Source organism: Electrona antarctica, assembly GCF_951216825.1.
Source record: "Electrona antarctica genome assembly, chromosome: 2".
Lineage (NCBI taxonomy): Eukaryota > Metazoa > Chordata > Actinopteri > Myctophiformes > Myctophidae > Electrona > Electrona antarctica.
The window spans coordinates 37,044,339-37,064,284 of NC_136807.1; the positions used below are offsets into that span (position 1 = coordinate 37,044,339).

The 19,946-nt window shown below is 42.9% G+C and overlaps 1 protein-coding gene across 1 annotated transcript; it reads left to right on the forward strand.

The window, feature by feature from the left end:
• Window positions 1-6,030: 6,030 nt before the first annotated feature.
• On the forward strand, window positions 6,031-19,735 carry LOC306933189 (uncharacterized protein; the record flags this gene model as incomplete). The annotated part of the gene is made up of 5 exons (XM_079515288.1): window positions 6,031-6,161; window positions 17,268-17,465; window positions 17,958-18,795; window positions 19,207-19,600; window positions 19,696-19,735. Exons 1-5 carry the CDS (start codon window positions 6,159-6,161, stop codon window positions 19,733-19,735), a joined length of 1,473 nt encoding a protein of 490 aa, XP_079371414.1. The 5' UTR covers window positions 6,031-6,158.
• Between the last annotated feature and the right edge of the window lie 211 nt (window positions 19,736-19,946).

Consider the following 19,946-nt stretch of genomic DNA (forward strand, 5'->3'; position numbering starts at 1 on the left):
GGTACAGTATCACTGACCTTTGATTTTCCTCTGGAATGAATGTACACGTGTGTACACATGTTGTGTGTACATGCCGCATATCACTAACATAATGATGAGGACATCAATGCCGGGCTGACAGCGCTCTTTGAAAGTGGGTCAGTATCATGTATATTACAAGTATATTCCTTTGTTCTGTATCAATCATTTAAAACCAAAACTCAATAGTAAAAAAGAATAATACCGTGATATGGCTGGTGGTAATATACTTATGGCAAGCCTCTGCTGTGGAAAAACTAAAATGGAATCTGAATTCGGAATTTCAGATATTGTATGACCAATACAATGTTTTCCTTACTTTTCACTCCAGTATTATTTGTGTAGATGCTAATATGACATACAGTCAATACAATCCACTCCAATCCAATCCCAAAATATATCTATATATTTGTGCTGTAGAAATTGATAATTGTTGTTAACCAATTATAAGCGGGAACCCCTTTTTGTAACCCTACCATTCTGGACAGGAACGCCTTTTGGGGTTCTGTAGTATGTACAGTATTCAAAAATTACAAAAATGTTATGCTGCTATATAAATATTTAGAGTAGAGTCGCTGCTTCTTCGCCTGGAAAGGAGCCAGCTTAGGTGGTTTGGGTATCTGGTTAGGATGCCTCTCGTTATGCCTCCCTAGGGAGGTCCTCGAGGCACGTCCCACTGGGAGGAGACCCCGGGGCAGACCAAGGCGCAGTTGGAGGAAACACATCGACTCACTGGCCTTGGAACGTCTTGGGATCCCCCAGGAGGAAGTCACTAATGTTGCTCTGGAGAGGCTCTCTGGTGGAGCTGTTGCCCTCGCGACCCGACTACGGATAAGCGGTTGAAGATGGATGGATATAAGTATTTAACGTTTTTCAGAAAACTTAGGTCAGGATTTAGAAGGCGTTTTTAGAATCGGCCTCAGTCCAAAGCTTCCTTTAGAATCCAACTCTTCAAGCTATAGTACCTGATAAATGTCATATAAATTATAATAATGGCACAAAAAATAAATTGCATTGTCAGTCTTCAAGCATGACAACAAACAAAACAAGCAAAAGAAGGCTTCATTGCTGCAGTGCTCATTGTATCTCATGGGATAGTTCCAGCCATAGGAGCAATGTTTGGAACTATAGCCCATAGGCACCCGCTTTGCACTTGCAGCGAGATCAAAGCGTGTCGCTACTCTCCTACTCTACACTCTACATACAAGTTCACACACACAACACATCTGATCGAGCTTGTTGAGTGTCTGGCTATTTTGTCTTAATTTATTTTTAAAGCATTAAATAAATAAAAAGCCTAAAAGTTGTATTTTTTGTTTCTGTTCCAATGTTAAATCAAACAAATAATCTCAATGATCTGTATTCATTGTATCAGACAGCTAGTTTAACTGATTTCTCATGTCATTCTGTCAGTGATGTGTATGTATATCCCTCTAGTCAAGTAGCACAGTCCAATACTGACCCCTGATTGTGTTCTGAAGGAAATGCATCCATGCAGTAATGTTAACTGCTTTGCAGCAGCATGGTAATGAGGTGCTAGCTGCCTAAGCCCAGAGCTTGACAGTGTACATACCAAACGTTCTGAGGATGCTGACGGCACAAATAGAAGCCCAGAGCCTTGAGGTGTGTTTTGTTTCCGTCTCCCGGTGGGATTAACAGCTTCTAAACAGCCCTCTTCCATTAAGGGCATTGTGTCAAGGAATACTCTTTTCTCTTCTCTCTCTCTCTCTCTCTCTCTCTCTCTCTCTCTCTCTCTCTCTCTCTCATGCACACACACACGCATATGCACTCTCAAATGCATCCCCTAAATTGGTCATGCACACCTTCACAAAATGCATGCGCACTTATGCATTATTAGGTCCGACTCCATTCCAACAATAATGTCAGTCTGTGCTACAGTTATAGCTGGGAAATATATTGATATCGACAGGGATTTTGGATCTTGTAATATCATGATAAATGTTGTTTTTCAAAAATTACTAAAATGTTGAGGTATTTGGGTAAAACATGTTGTCCATATCGCCCCGCCCCAGATACAGTGTACATCCATATTTTACATTCTGAACAGTAGGCCTGTTTTAGTGGCCCATATTTGTTGTTATAGCTCTAAAAATATGGATATCATCAGTAATTATGTACTGAAAAGATCTTGGGACATGGCTGTGTAGATTGACAGACAGATGAATGAATGAATAGTAAGAAGGATAAATAGACAGAAAGACAACAATAGTGAGAGACTGAAAGACAGTCATCTAATCTAACATCTTTATTCAACAAATCTTTACATTTTGAGTTTGCCAAGTGCAAATCTTCTACTTGCTAGAAATGTTTTTTGTTTTTTTTTAACTCAGTCTGGGAATAAAACAACAATTGACTAATCAATAAACAATATATTGGTCAACTAACACCAGGCCAACCGATTAAGACCTCGTATCGCTACTATTATTCCATATATCAACTGTCCATTACTGAGGTATAGTGCTTTACTGCTTTCCACTACTCGCATAACGGATCAGTGTTTTTCTGCTCCTAGTATAGGCATAATATAGGCATAATATAGGCATTTGCAAATTGCAAGAATATACTTGGCAAATACTGCAGCAACAACTAAAGGGAAGTTTGGGAACCCTATTATTAGTATTATTAGTCATACAGTATACCAACATTTTGTCATGGATCCTCTACTGAATCTTGTAACATGGCAATACTAATTTGTCATAGTGCAGCATGTGTCATCCTCCTGTAGGGTCGTTGTTAAAAGAACACGCACAGTGTCATCCTCCTGTAGGGTAGTTGTTAAAAGAACACGCACAGTGGGAATATATACAGTTGGGTGCCACCGATATTGTCCCTTATCATTTGACCCATTTAGGCCTGACCTCAAAATTTTACAAAAATCCTTCTAAATCCTCCAGTTTTCTGAAATAAATATTTTCACGATTTTTCAAAAATAGCAGACCTACAAGCTCGTAGCGCGCCACTTGGTGGCGCGCTATGAGCTTGTAGATCTGCTATTTTTCAATAGCTAAATTATAACATAATGTTTAAAACACCAAAAGGGGTTTTGCGCAGATCACGCAAACCTCAGCAAAAAGAAAAGGACAATATCGATGGCCTCCAACTGTATGTATATATATTTATTTAATCTTCATTCAACCAGTTAGGTTCTCTAATTCTAATTTACAATGACACCCCCAAGAGGCAAAACATCTCTTAAGCAGCAGAAAGCTGGGATTTAAATAAAATGTACTATTTATAATATGTATGAGAGAGAAAGACGCCCGCTGTCGAGACAGAGAGAGGAGAGGACAAGGGAAACCATGCTTTGACTACACCAGTTGAAATAACAGCTTCTCTCCTCAGGCGAGGACATTGTGGCTCCGCTAAGACCCAATGTCACACACACACGCGCGCACACACACACACACACACACACACACACACACACATCAGTGCAGTGTTAATGTGTGCATGCATCATGCGTGCACACATGACGTACACGTGTGCGCGCACACACACACACGCATGATGCGTGCACACATGATACACACACACACACACACACACACACACACGTGTCTCTCTCCCCTTTCTCTCTGTGACATTTGTACAATTTGCTTGGTCACCCAGTAGAGTCGGTGCTTCCAATAAAGCCTGAAGGAGCCCCAGAGAGAGAGAGAGAGAGAGGGGGGGGGAGATTACAGTATCTTCAACACAACAACATTGAAGACACTTTGCTCTTAAATCAATTATGAGCAGTAACTTTGTCTTTGTGATGGGTATTGTATTACTGTAGAACGTTTTTTACTGCTCTCATATAGTGTTCTGTGCAATAAACCGCCCATGTGTGATGTGCAGTGTTGTGTTGCATTGCAATTCTCATATCCATCATTTTAGTCTATTCATAGACAACAACGTACATGTATTGTGTGCAACACACGTTTTCGTTTTCTTAATGGTTTAGTTACAATAATGTAAAAGTTACACATACTATTTCTGAAAACCAGTTGATAGGCCAATGCAATGCTGTTATTGTAGGATGGTGAAAGACTTTTGTCATTTCATGAAAAAAAAGAAAAGAAAATACAAATTTTCTTTCCCTCCAAAATAATCAAATAATACGGATCTGTTCGATTCTTCATATTCATCCTGATTGGCTAAGATTGGCTTCCAAAGTTAGCAGGATTGGTCCGTTTTGAACAAAATGCCTCAAATCATGAACACAACTAGGCAGAGGAAGACATGCCACTTTGTATGCCTAGAGGCCAAGTTAAAACATTTGGCCTGCATTCTTCACATCTGCCTTTAAAGGGCCACCAGGAGGCCGACTTATGTATAATACTTCTACAATCTTTGCAAATTACTCATTCAGGTTTTATCCAAATTTCACGCAAATCGGTACACATGATCATGTGTGATCATCCCACATGATCATGTGTGATCATCCTGATTGGCTAAGATTGATGTCTAAAGTTTTGAACAAAATGCCGCAAATCATGAAACTTTGTACGCACATTCACACTACAGTACTTTGAGGAACAAATGCCACCCTTTTAAAAGTATATTCAGTGATTTCACTTAATTCAAATATCATATCACTTCTTTTTTTGTTTTGTTGTGATAATCCTCCCAACTATAGAGTGTGCTGACCATATAAGGAGTTCCTCCCTGTCCCAATGTGAGCCCCTGGGGTCAAAAAACCTTAGGTAGCCAAGTCTTCATCCAATCAGGATGAGGGGCCTTCTGCCAATCATGATCGAGCAGAGGCGGGCCTTGGTGTGCGTGCTGTTGGCCTGGTGCGTGTCCCACCACTGTAGATGCACATCTTGCTACCGGGGCGGGGGTTTTCCAAATCACCCAAATCACTGAATGCTCCTTTAACATTGCCGTATGATAGCGGCACCAGGAGGCCGATTTTTCCATCCAAAATATAGCTTAGTGAATCGGTCTATAGTCTATTGTCTATAGTCAAGTGATCAAGACGGATCTGTCAGATTTTTCATATTCCATCGTGGTTGGTGAATTCCCAAGATTGATGGCCCACAATAGAGGGTATGCGCATGCATAAAATGAATGGCAGAAAGAGTGGCAAATCGAGTGGCAAAGGTGAGTGGTAAAGTGAGTTTAACGTCGTTTAATGCAATCAGATAGGACTTTTCTGTTTGGATGTATGGTCTGTCAAGGCCAGAAAGTAGTTTTTTGACACTCAGTAAGCGTTCCCGCATAACTTCCGGGTATGATGATGATGTCATGTGCATACCCTCTATAATCGAGGAGCACTTCTTTGTGTGTGTGTGTGTGTGTGTGTGTGTGTGTGTGTGTGTGTGTGTGTGTGTGTGAAGACATGCTTTTGTCTAAAATCTAGATAGGGGAGGATAGAGGAAAAGAGAGAAAGTGTGCATGATGTGTGTCTACATGTGTGCATGACATGTCGGGTGTGAGAGAAGCAAGTAAGTTAAGATGGAATTTCCTCTATGCTGCAAAGCGTTGTGACACTGTCCCTTTCATCCTTCTTTTGCCTCTTCTTCTCTATCTCTCCCTTCCTCCTTCCTTTCTCTCTCTCTTCTGTCTCTATCTTCCTGCACCGTCCCCCTTCCTCTGTCTGTCTTCTCTCATTTTCCTTCGCTCTCGTACCTCGATCCCCTCATGTTGGGTCATGCTGCCCCCCTCAGACAAACATAGCGGCAGACACTCAACGTGCTGCGCGCGCGCGAGAGAGAGAGAGAGAGAGAGAGAGAGAGAGAGAGAGAGAGAGAGAGAGAGAGCAGACCAAAGAGACAGACAGACAGGAGAGGTGAAAGAAACACTAAGAGAGAGAGAGTGAGAGAGAGAGAGAGTGAGAGAGAGAGTATAGTTACAGAAAAGAGGGTAACAAGAAGGAGATTTGAAGAACGGAGAGAGTGTGAGACAGTGAGAGAGAGAGAGCAGAGCGACCTCTCTAATGGACAGTCACCCAGCAAGCTCAGGGTTTTCCTCACACTCACTCACTCACTGAAATACTTTAAGGACAGAAGGCATGTCACTGAGGACCACCAGCCTCTTTGTATCAGCGGCCAATCTGTAGATTATTACTCATCTTGGATTATTTCACAAATCACCACTGTTGCAATGAATGGGGACTGCAACACACAAAAAGGAAGATGGTAATATGCTTTGTTTTAATCGATTCACTTTTCAATGTACTAAAATGTTTATCATAATATAAAATATCTGAAATACATTTTAGACAAGATTTGGATATTTTCAGAAGTAGTCATCTCTGTATATAATATTTGAACCGTGATGCTGTCCTATTTGAGAGTGTGATCCTTGTTTAATTCCAAATTTCTTAAAATCAAATTCTAATATGCAAGGCTTATTAGGGGTGCAAATGCAATATATGATAACATATGATGCAATGTATTAGTATAGCCATAGTTAAATTTACATAAGAATGTACTTTCATTTGATTCCATTTATATAGTGTCCAAAATCATACTGTATTTTGGGATACTACAAACATATTTTTACATTCCATGTCAAAATTTGATGGGATGATGTTGTCTTATAGTGACCATCCTTGTAGAAATAGTGCTTATATCATATTTATTTATTTATTTATTTATATTACGTGTCATGTCGGACAACATAGTATACATTCTGATTCTAGCATAGCTTCCATAGAAGACTGCACCCCACAGGTCCTGTTGTGACTTATAAGGTGAGGGTTTCAAGTTGTCCCTACTGTGTCCCCACACACTAACACGCTACTGCTTTAGAGTTAGAATTCGGGCCAGAACAATATTGGTTGAGCCGATATTGGCCATTATTTTACCTAGTTTTATTTTATTATCGTGTCAGCAATTAAGCAGCCGATGGCATCCCTAATTTGGGCATGTCATTATAGGAAAATATTTTGAAAAGTTTAAAACATTTGTCAAAAATAGCAGATTACAAGCTTTTTTTTGGTATAAATTAAACGTTACGTACTCAAATAGAAACGTTAATTTTCTTGTTAAAATATCTGTAATCCGTGGTCTAGGTCTCTCCGAAATGGGGATCAGCATTGGAACCAAAATATCTGCCATTGGTCAGGCTCTAGCAAGCACTATGATGTCTCCCTACTCTATCCCCACACACTGGCATGATAGTAATTTTGAGTTAGAATGCATATTACATGGAGGAAACTATCTGAAATGTATAAGTGTAATCTCCTGTGATACACCCAGTGAAGGCGAGGAATGGAATGGAATCTTCACCACATCATCATGAAAACATCATGCCAGTTGCATGGGATTGGAAATGGAATGGAACTTGGAATGAGCATAACATTTTGTAACCCCTTATTCTGAGAATGTGTTGGCCATTGATAAAGCCAGACTGGAATTTCTCATGAGAAACCGTCTGAATGAATCTATTTTCCCTGTGTTTAACAGCTACTCAGTTCCAACTTCCTAGCATGGGTGTGCCTTGTGGATAATATTGATTTTGTTGGGCCGCTGACTAAGGGGACATTATGTAAAGTTGTCAGAGTGCAACTGAATTTTAAAAAAGCCCGCCTAGCACACTTGTACATTTGATTTGGCTGCAAGTAAGGCTATACTGTATGTGTATGTGCAGTGATTTTCCCGCCTGGCTTCCTGCATATTTGCCATGTCGTTGAAGCCAGAATCCATTAACCTTTACACCTAGTCTATTCCTGTTTTGAGTGTGACCTCAATGTTTGGGAGTTAGCTCCCGTGTTGACTGGGTTAAACACTGGATCTCTTCTCTGGCTGCAGAAAAGGCAGACTTGTACTCCGTTGGTGATTCAATGGAAATACACAACAGTCAGCTCAACAGCAAATCACCACTTGGCCTTTACTGGACTGTTCCTCTACATTACGTGAGCTTGGATTTACCAGGTTTGAAATAAATATTTCGTGTTTTTTATTTTTATATATAATCTATAATTTAAGTCTAAGTATAAACCATTAAATTGAGGTTTAGATGTTTAAATATGTGATTATTTAGGCCTAAAGCTTCATGCTCAACCATATGCAACAACCTGTTGCATATAAATATATGCAACAATGTACTAGATGTTCAGGTCCACACATATATGGGCAGGAGATCCCTGGGCATGTTGTGTTTGTGACACCCTCCCACTGTCCACAGTCCGACAACCCACAAGGCAAATTTAAAATAAGATACATAGCAACAAGTTAAAACTTACTATGCCATGGTCAAGAGTAGTGGATAATATAGTGGAAATAGTAATGTCTGTTTGCCAGTGTATCTTACAGGATTGAGATATTAGTTGCAGTATATTTATTGTGATTTCTGAAATGTATTTTCACCAAGTTAGTTGATGTCATAGTAGCCTATGACATCAAGTTGTTTTGAATCAGTGGGCGACAGTGTAGCTCAGTCTAGAAGTCTAGAATCTTAAAGTGTATTCACCTGTTATTACTGTAGCTAAGTGATAATTTCTGGTTGTTTGTTATGAAATCTCCTGGTGTGAGTTACATTAAGCACAGCTGTGGGCTAATTACAGATGGGATGAGTAAGCTAGTGAAAGCTAATCCACACTTTGATATAATAACACTCCTCACACACGCACACACACACACGTCGCACACACACACACACGCGCGTCGCACACACGCGCACACACACACACACACACACACACACACACACACACACACACACACACACACACACACACACACACACTCATTCATACATGCACAGATACACAGTTACGACATGCGGTAACACATACACGTGCCTCATTTATGCTTCGTCTTACAGTGGTGTCGCGTGCCAAAAAAGTTGCTGATCTACTAGCCCTGGTCCAGTGCTTACAGCGAGTCTCTCACTGACGCCCTGCCGGAGTCCCATCCACTGCCCTGGTCCAGTGCTTACAGCGAGTCTCTCACTGACGCCCTGCCGGAGTCCCATCCACTGCCCTGGTCCAGTGCTTACAGCGAGTCTCTCACTGACGCCCTGCCGGAGTCCCATCCACTGCTCACTAGCAGCTTTTCCCACTGCGTGCAAGGGTTTACAATTCCCCAAAAAGAAACAAAACAACGTAACTACTCACCGACACAAAGCCTGCTAGACCTTTGTAAAAGTCTATTCTCGAAGCTGGGAAGCGTCTCAGGTCCCCAGCTTCTGCTTTTAGTCATTAAATAAAATGAATCCAACCAGATCAGCGCAGGCAAAACCCGGAAATGCCGCTGTAGAAGAAATGACTCTGTCCGGTACATTGCTTTATTAAAATGGCACAAAGTGCATTTTAGAGAGAAGCTGGGGACCTGAGACACTTCCCAGCTTCGAGAATAGACTTTTACCAAGGTCTAGCAGGCTTTGTGTCGGTGAGTAGTTGCGTCGTTTTGTTTATTTTCGGGGAATTGTAAACCCTCGCACACAGTGGGAAAAGCTGCTAGTGAGCAGTGGATGGGACTCCGGCAGGGCGTCAGTGAGAGACTCGCTGTAAGCACTGGACCAGGGCTACTGAGCTTGCGCACGACACCGCCGTACAACGACATATACACCAGGCTTTAACCTTTTCCCATAGCATGTTCATACACATGTTTAGACGCAGGGCTCCCTACGTAACTCCCCTGACGTGTTGTTAATGACATAAACACAGGCCCAGTGACTGCCTGATGACTACTTTGAAGCCACCTTCAAAACCGTCTGCCGATCAAGGCTATCACGATAAGAGTTGTCTTGCCACAAGGGCTGTTTCCTTGATCCCCACGAAGCTACTAAATATACTGTTTGGCTGCCTCGGTGCCTGAGCGGTCATGTACAGTAGGCCTTGTGTTTATATCCGACCCCAAGTGCAATTTGGCACAGGCCCATACCCGGGCGTCGACGTGTGTGTGTGTGTGTGTGTGTGTGTGTGTGTGCGTGTGTGTGTGTGTGTGTGTGTGTGTGTGTGTGTGTACTGTGGTAGAGAAACGATTACCTCAGTTAAAATAAGTGTTGTGTTTGTCATGTTGTGACTTTTCTCTTTCAATCTTAGAGCTGCTGAATTATGGTCTAAAACCAATCTACAGGTTTCAAAGCAGAAGCACCCATCCATGCATTTTGGCTCAGGCGAATTGTGTTTCCCACTGAGCTGTTGTATAAGACTCTTTAACAATCCGTATTGTCTCTGTCAGGACAAAACATCCCTGGGAACTGATTCCAAAATACATTATTTCCAGTTGAATTATTTTCCTGTTTGACTCAAAAGGAATTTTCTGGCTAATGTTTCCTGGACTATACCAACCCTGATTTCCTTTCCATGTCCCCAGTTGACACCTCCTACAGTACAATTGTGGTTATCTATACCAGACCAGTCAAATTAAATCACTCTCAGTTATTCTGGCCAACTGTAGACTATAGTGGTTGTATACCCTGTATAATATACCTTAAATTTGAGAATTCATATTCAACATGAGATTACTTTCTCTTACCATGAAGGAATCTCACATGTTTTATCAGCATCTGAACATTTGTCACCAGGATTCCCCCTGAATGTGACAATGCAGGGTGTGTGCCATTCCAATTCCTTATCGATTGTTCACTGGATGGTCACAGTGTTGTCTGCGTCAATAATCTACTTACTATAGAATTAAATTATCCCTCAGATGACCAAATCACTGAGGTGAGCTAACTTTGTCCTGGTCATCATCAGTATATCCTGGGTAGGCCTTGTGGTATGGGAACTACAGATTTAAAAACATGAGGTTGTTTTTGTGTTTTATTGAATGTATGTAGTGGTTATGACACTTACCCACCCACACCCCATCGCCCACTCTGCTGAGTCTGACCTGCCGTATGGGAACAAATCCCTGCTGTGCTGACCAATGCGAACAATTCCTTCTGTCCTTTGTGCCATATGCTCGCTCCTTAGCTGTCCTACTTTTTGTCTGAGTAAAGAATATATTGTGTAAACCTTATTGTCCTTGGGTGGTTTCACTCTGTAGATTATTCATACAGAATCTTGAAAAGGGAGAGCCATTTGATACAACTGCTTCCGAATCCACACACATGTTTCACATGTGTGACTCCACAGTAACTGACAGGGAAATCTGAACAATGAACTTCAAATAACCACCCTAATTCTTTTTTTACACGATTACATTTGGAGAATAGCATGTGTTATATTATGCTGTAAACAACCTTTTCCTGTGCTTAAGTAGCGAACACAGCTTATTGCATTCAAATCCTGGTTGTTAGTCTGACAAGTAATATGGACTGTAAAGCAGTCTTATTAGAGAATAAGACTGAGAGTGTAGTCCATCGGCTTTTAAGTCTTTGTGTGAGTAATTCACTTGAAGGAGTCCTTTGTAATCCTAAACAATCCTAAACAAGTGTCTCTAAACAGTGCAACTTATTCAAGATGAAAAATTACAAACATGCAGGAAATGTACTTAATTGTATGCTGATTTAGAGGTCTTATCAGTGTGTACAGAATATTTGAGGCTATGCCGAATATCATCGCTCATGATTATTGCATTCCACAATCTCAGACATGAGTTCACAGGAAAGATGGGAAATGAAGACATATATACAGTATAGCCTTATGGCTCTTCTCAGTGTTGGTGCATGGGTCGGGTGGTGATTAAGACTGCTGTATTTAACTACCATAACTACCTTATGGCTCTTCTCAGTGTTGGTGCATGGGTCGGGTGGTGATTAAGACTGCTGTATTTAACTACCATAACTACCTTATGGCTCTTCTCAGTGTTGGTGCATGGGTCGGGTGGTGATTAAGACTGCTGTATTTAACTACCATAATTATACTAGGAATCTGCTATTATTTGGGGCTCTTATGTTTTCATACTTTCATATATTAGTTATATATGAAAGTACCACGTATTGGCCGAAACATTGTACATTGAAATGTATTCGGTGCAGCAGCTGCCTGTGCAGACTTTATTCTTATATGTTCATGTTGTGTCCTGCCTGCAGCAGTGAACAACATGGATATCCCCTTATCATCATACTGACGTGAGCGACGTCCTAGACTGACCTGGACTCCATATTTGGGCATGCGTCACATTGAACTCCATATATGGGCATAAATGGATACAGACAGACAGATACAGATTTCTCCAAACATGAGCATAAAAGGGACACAGACAAACGGGTACAACAGGTATTGCATAACCGGGTGGGGCATTCCCATCTTACATCGTTCCAAAGTGTAATCCTATATATTAAAATTGTCTTAGGCCGGCGGGTGGGCCCCTGACGTCATGCTCATGTCACCATGACCATATAAGGAGTTCCCAAATGCACTACGTCCAAAGTGTGTTGATAAGCATTCACCTCAGAGCGTAAATTATGATGATATATTATTTCCAGTTATTCCCAGTGTTTGAGTCGTATTCCTGGAATGGACGATGCCTAGCCTTACAGAGACATTTAAAATGTCTTGACTACCGCTGTGGGACATCCTATCTAGTAATGTGAGCATAGCCATTTATTTCAGTGGCTGAGTGAGAGAGAGATCCGTGTTTATATAGAGCAGTGTGAATACACAGCAACTGGATGCCAGCCTGGTTATTCCGGGTACTAGGGAGATCTGCTAGTACAAGATCCACACGCACTGAATACTATTAGGTGCTAGGGGGTTGCACAACTTCTTTCTGGCTTGTAGCCCATAGATCAGTCCAAATACTCAACAAACCTATACAGGTACATGTATGATGTACTTATTTTTAACACAGAGATAAAAAATGTTCATTAGTTCATTAGTTGATGGAGTCTATAAATAGAAATGGGTTGACATAGTACTGTATACCATATCTTATGCAGCTGTTCCTAATGCAAGCTCTGCATGTTTCAGCTTGTGTGTGAGTGTGAAATGAATGCATCTCATCATACGTAGTTGCCTTTTGCACGTGCAAATCATAGAGTTATATATAAACTAGAGAGCGGACAGCCCTGCCCCCAGCTATTCATTTCAATGGAAGTTGCTCAGTGGCGTTTTGAAGCACCCGGAAGTCTGTTAGTGTTGGCTCAATATAATTGGTATAATTGGTACTTGGTACCTCAGGCTCTCGCACAGCTCTGTGGTACCTCGACGCTACGTCATCTCGCGCGTTCACAAAGCAAAGACTAGGGGTGAGTGATATGGACGAAACCGCTGTTCTACAAAAGTATAAATGAAGGTATATAACTGCAAATTATAGAACGTGCACGATACGATATTTATCACCATATTATCGCCTAACAAAGACCCAGTGGCGCGCTCTTTTGCTCATGCATGTATTTCACCCGCCTGCGGTTCCAGCTTTGCCCCGTAGGGCTCTGGGTTCCAGCTTTGCCCCGTAGGGCTCTGGGTTCCAGCTTTGCCCCGTAGGGCTCTGGGTTTCAGCGTTGGCCAGCCGCTCTGGGGGCTTTGTGCGAATGAGTGCTGCAGAAATTATTGTAATTCACTCCAGGCTATGCTGTATTGAATTTTCGTCTGTATTGCATTATTTGTTATTTATGTGCCCTGCTGTTACTGTACTTGACCAGCAGAACTTCCCTCTGGGAAAACAAAGTCATCCTTGGACTTTTGGACCGCTAAGCATTTGCGCCCTGCCAGTCAGCGTATTCAGTATTCAGAGCAGCCTGGGATGTGTGCACGTGCAAGTGTGAGTGTGTGGCTGTACACACACACGCACACACACACACACACACACACACACACACACACACACACACACACTCACACTCACACTCACACACACACCATGCATCGTTATGCTTATTAATTAATGCAAGAAGGAAACATGCTAGCAGACCAGCATAATATAAAGACACATGCTAATGCTAATTTGTGTATGCTCACATGAACACGGATGAGCAATTGCTCATAGTCATAACCTTGCATAGTCATGCTGCTGACTCATGCGGCTCACCATGTCAGTGGTGTTTTACGTTTCTGCTTTAAATCTCACTGTCATTATGTGAGCACTGAGCATTAAGGCCTTAGCTGGTTTTGCCTTCCAGTCTTTGTGCATTTGTTCATTTAGAAATGTATCAGTAATTCAGTACTGCCAGAAGACCCATCCCATGAATGTGTTTTCAGGTCACTTACAGGTCATTAAAATACTTGGGATTTCCAAGGTTTTATTGCCCCCCCCCCCCCCCCCCCAACAGACAACACGCACGCAACCACGCACGCACACACACACACACACACACACACACACACACACACACACACACACACACACACACACACACACACACACACACACACAAAGCCAGCCTTTTATTGACAGTACACTATTTTAGTCTTGAGCAAGTGTTAGGTGTTATACACAGTCATCGTCTTCATCCATATTGTCCTCTGTGTCCTCCTCTCCCTACTTATCACCACATTGCAATGTTTCAGTGAGGTGTGGACTGGAAAACTGTCTGGAAATGATGTAATTGCGTGGGATTTGACCTGGCTGGAGAGTCTAATGTTTCATGGGTTGGTCATGAGGCTGAACAATGGAAGATCCATGAGGACAAACACAAACACTGTGTTTTTACTTGCGCAAGCAGAGCGTGCAAGTATTGTAATCGGCTGGGTATGTCGGTGTTGTCCGTCGACCAATCAGGGACCACCATTCTTGATGACGTAACTAATACGTACGTTTGGTGATATGCTGGGTATGTATGTACAGTATGTATGTATGTATGTATGTATGTATGTATGTATGTATGTATGTATGTATGTATGTATGTATGTATGTATGTATGTATGTATGTATGTATGTCGGGGTAAGAATGGTGGTCCCTTATTGGCTGTTGATGGTGACGTAACTAAGGTACGTTCAAGGTTGGTATTAGGTCAGTAACAGGTCTAAAGGATTTAGAACAGCAGTTGTAATAGACATTAGTTAGTAGCAGTACTGGCGCGCTCTGCTTGCACACAAGTAGGCCATGTATGGCCTACTTGTGTGCAGGGCGCAAGTTGGCACCTTGACAGAGTGCATTTCTAGTTTTGTTTTCAAATCTCACTTATTCTCACTTACTGTACAACACTGTATTAGGTGTTGTAAAATTCATAAATGTAATGAATGTCAATATTTGCGAGTGGCATGCCTTACACGCACGCACGCGCACACGCGCGCGCGCACACACACACACACACACACACACACACACACACACACACACACACACACACACACACACACACACACAATTTGATTGACAGATTCAGGTAAACTACCCGTTCCCAAATTGTCTTGTATACTGTCATAGCTGTACCTCATCCGTTTGTGTGCAATGGCAGTTAATTTAGGTGGACCCAGTTTGCTCAGTGCCACATTGGGGAGAAACAAATGCGATGGATAACTTTTATCTGAAATATAGCTTGAGTGTAAATGAAAGAATAAAGAGACAGACAGATGCATGTGACACAGAAAGACAGATACAGTAAGAAGACCACTTTTATGTCAAATAAATCTTAATCTTGGTGGTGAGGCAGATGAGGCTGAAATTTGAAATATAGCTTGAGAGAAAGAGAAATTATAGAATATAGACATATACACAGATATACGATGCAAAGGTAAAAATAATTCATAGCCCACTTTATATTAAGACCCATCAGGATCTTGTGAATTAAGCTAAAATAATATTCAGTATATTTAAGAGAATATAAGGACTCAGTCAAACAAAGATGGACATCCAGAGTTTGCAGAATAAACCTTGACATGGTTCCAAAGACTAAGAGGGCTGCATTCCTCCCCCTGACAGGTGCAGAACAAACAGATGAAAAACAGACAGCAGTGTTTGAGCCAAAGGTAGTCTGAAGGGACCAGATTGATCACGCCCAGATTCACCCTTCTATTTTATTATTCCTACACCGCTATCTAATGTAGGCTACCTCCATCTATATAGCTGTGAGCCTGCATGTGACTCAATACATTTCTCCACCTGGGGAATTCATTTTTTGTAAACTGTGTTGTGCCGTAAATTGATATGGAGCCATTATTTACTGTCATTGGGAACATTTATTTAACGTAAATGTTCCCAATGACAAAAATATTGTCCATGGCTTAACACGTTAAACGCCCGGGGGTATTTAGGACCATTAAATCAGAGCACCCCGCGATTTACAGCAATGGAGCACATTTAGCGACGCACCAAGCGCTATCCCGGATGTATAGAGGGTATGCGCATGCTTAAAGTGAATGGCACATCGAGATTTACAGCAATGGAGCACATTTAGCGACGCACCAAGCGCTATCCCGGATGTATAGCGGAAGTACCTTGATGTAGCCAAAACGATCGACAACAGCGGGAGGTTTGATTCATTCAAACGCGATTAGCGACGGGACCGCGATGGGCCGTCTAAGACATAATCTTTGCTTGTAATTGGATGGACTGATTTAGATCAAGCGTTATTCACGTTTTAAGATTTTCGATCTGATCGGCTAAAATGGGGGGGAACATTTTCGATGACGTCCCAACCGGAAATGACATCGAATGTTGCCCAACAGACGCTCCCAGCCTGTGGAGCGATGCGATCGGTTTTGATATCTATAAATCTCCGTCCTTTTATTAATCTCCATCCTGAGCGCTGGGCGTTACTATTTGATAGGACGGAGAACTCCATTTATGCCACTCGGGGTGTTAACATTACACACAAGAAACATTTTAGTTTAGTCCTGTTATTTGTAACCTGTGCACTGACATCAATCCTTCTCATGGGTCATAACTCATAACACATAGCTGAGATGTAGCTGCCACATTCGTACCACGACCCCACATTCACTCTTCTTCTTCCATCCCACTGCCACAAATCTCCCCACGGTGCCTCAAACATGCAACTACATATACATTAACCCCTGGGTCTGCCAGCGTGGCCTTCGTTGGTCTAAATAAAGCAGGGCCTAAAAGTGGGTGGTGGGCCACGGGTTGGGGTCAAAGAGAATGTGAAACCATAAACCCTGATGAGGCCTAGGAGCTAGCCTTGAGACCAGACCAGACAACACACCAAAGTCTGTTTACTGGCATGTCTTGCAGTCAGACTGACTGAACTTATGTTTAAAGAGGGAGATCAGAGTGTTTGGGTTTGTTTTGCTAATGTTCAGCTGCTGATGGTGTGGAGGATGAGGGCTGTGTGCTGTGAGCCTGTGAGAGAGGGGTGGGGCTGAAGGGTTTTGATGTCAAGTCTCTAGTGTGTGCCACCAGAGTTTAAATAAACAGAAAGACCAAAAAAAGATTCACCCGACACAACATCAACCACCTTTCACCTGTTGTTCCTTAAACCACTTCCTCCCTTGTTTCTCCAGAACCCTGATTCCGTGGAGGGGTTGATTCAGAACATTCTGTCGGCCCTCTATCCGCCCTTTGAGGCCACCGCCCCTGTAGTCCTCGGCCAGCTTTTCCAGGTCATTGAGGGTCGTTACCAAGGTGACGCCCTCCGGTGCTTGTTGGACTTCCTGGTCCCAGCCAAGCACATTTTGGAGAGCGTGCAGCAAGCCGCATGTGTGAGTGGGTCATCTTTGTGTCGTTGTGTAGACAAACACGCATGCACAGATTGTATATATATAGGTCTCCATCTTGCACCACCTTTATCCCTTTATCCCTAAACATTTTTTACTATTTTGAAAATCATTTTAAAATAGTTCAACATCTACATGTTGTGATCTTGTAGATCAGCTATTTGAACTATTTTAAAAGGTTTTTTAAAATAGTAAAAAATGGCAAATAAGTATAGGGATAAGGGTTAAGGGGTGGCGCAAGATATAGCCCTATACTGTACGTATTCACCACACACACACACACACACACACACACACACACACACACACACACACACACACACACACACACACACACACACACACACACACACACACACACACACACTTAAATAGATACTAAATGCTGAAGAATTTAGCTGATTTTATGATTCACAACACAGGATCCACATATGTACAGTTATTAACTTTCTTATTAAATCATATCCTCTCTTTCAGGCACAGTTCTCTGATGTGGTCTTCCTCTGTGAGGGCTGGCCACTGTGTCTGCGAGACCAAATTGTCATCCACCTCGCTCCAATCAACTCCCTGCTGCTCCGCCCTGGCGACTTCTTCCTGCAGGTGGTGCCGTTCTGCAGTCAATCAACTCGCATCGTGGTCTGCAGCCTGCTAGAAGAGGAGGGGCTTAGGGTGAAAGTGGTTGAGGAAACCCCCATTGCAGAAACTTGCTACCCTTGCATATTCACTTCTGATTGGCTGGAGGAGATCAATCGGGACCGCCATGGAACTCCTCTCAGCCAGTGCCTGCTCGCCACAGAGCAGGGTGTGATAAGGTTACCATGGGAACGGGTGGCTGTGCCTGAATTTGTGGAGGTGCCGCAGCGTGCCGAGACTATTATGGCCTCGGCCCGCCCTACACCTCCACCTCGACCTCTTCCTCTGTCTCATCCTTCGTTCTCTCCTGCGGCGGCTGCTGCTCAGAATTCTCAGACAAATCCTTCACTACATCTTTTATCCGCAAAGGAATCCCCGTCTAATCAGTGTCGTCCTCCTACAACCATCCTGTGTTCTCTGTCAACAGCCAAGCAGGAATCGGCAACAGAACGTGGTCCGCATCCCTGTGCATTCTCAGTGGAGACCAGGATATGTCCAGCAAAGCATGGCATCGCTGTGTCACTCTGCCTTGTGGAAAGTAGCACTGCTGCTTCATCTAGACTGGTTAAAGTGAATGACACTGAGTCAAAGCCGATTGGCTGGGTGTCTCCTAATACCTGGGACAGTCGCTGTCCTGGTACAGGTACAGCCAAAGCTAGCCAAAGTGTAGATTCAACTACAAGTATTACGGAAAATACAAATAAATCTGTAGGCACAGATAAAAGCGAAAGTACACCTGGAAGTGCAGATTCAAAGCAAGACACAAACCTACTCGGTTCAAATACAAATCATTCAGCAGACAGGCTCTGCAGCATAAACATTGAAGAAGGGGAGTACATTGATATACTACAGGCAGCTATGCTTTTTGGTGGAGCTCGTGCACTGGCGCAACAAGCACAACAGCAACAAAACCAAGCACAAATGTACGATCCGCAGGCACCGACCCAAGCACGGATACATCCTCATGCACAAATAATGCAGTCACAAACGGTGACATGCGCGCAAGCACAGCCGCACTTGCTACAGCAAACTCCAACATATTCACAAACACAAATACAGCCACCTACTAAAACACACACCCTCCCCCAATCAGGTCCCGCCATGTTATTTAAACACAACTTGCAAAGTGAAGCTGGACCCCCACCGGTCCTCGACCATTCCTGTCAACAGGATCCCCACCATCGCCTGCATTCCCACTCTCCTGCCAGCCACAGCGAACCGTCTCACTGTGTCCGCACCTTACGGTTCTCAGAGGAACCGTGTACCCCATGTATGACAAGGAGACAGGGTGGGAAGGTCTCCCGAGCTCAGGAGCTTAGGTGCAGATACAGAGACTCCTATCAGGCTGCCATAGAAAACCCTGTGGCCATTGGGAGGGAGAAAGAGCCCCACTCTTTCTACACACTCCCCGTTTTGGACGAGGATGGGTATGATTTTAACTCGTCGTGTGAGGGGAGGCAGGTGCCACCAGAGAACGAGAGGGGAGGGTATCCATGGTATAATGCCCAGGGTGGGTGCTGTGATCCTGGGATTCAGAACCAGACAACTCCCCCTGCCTGTGGTGTTGTCTGTAACGAGTCAGGGGAGAGGAACTCTGTACCATGTTGGACACCTGGAGGTGATAATGCTGCTGTTTGTATTGACTCAAATGCATTGAGATGTGATGGAAAAACGGACCTGACAGTTGAACCTCATCCTTGGCGTTTGGGTGAAAGGAAAACGACACCATGTTGGGAATCCAGGGATGCTCACTCCTATAACAAAGCACCTGGTGTTGTGCATTATCAGGAGGTTGAGACAAAACATGAGACAAATGTAGGTTTTGGAAGAAAT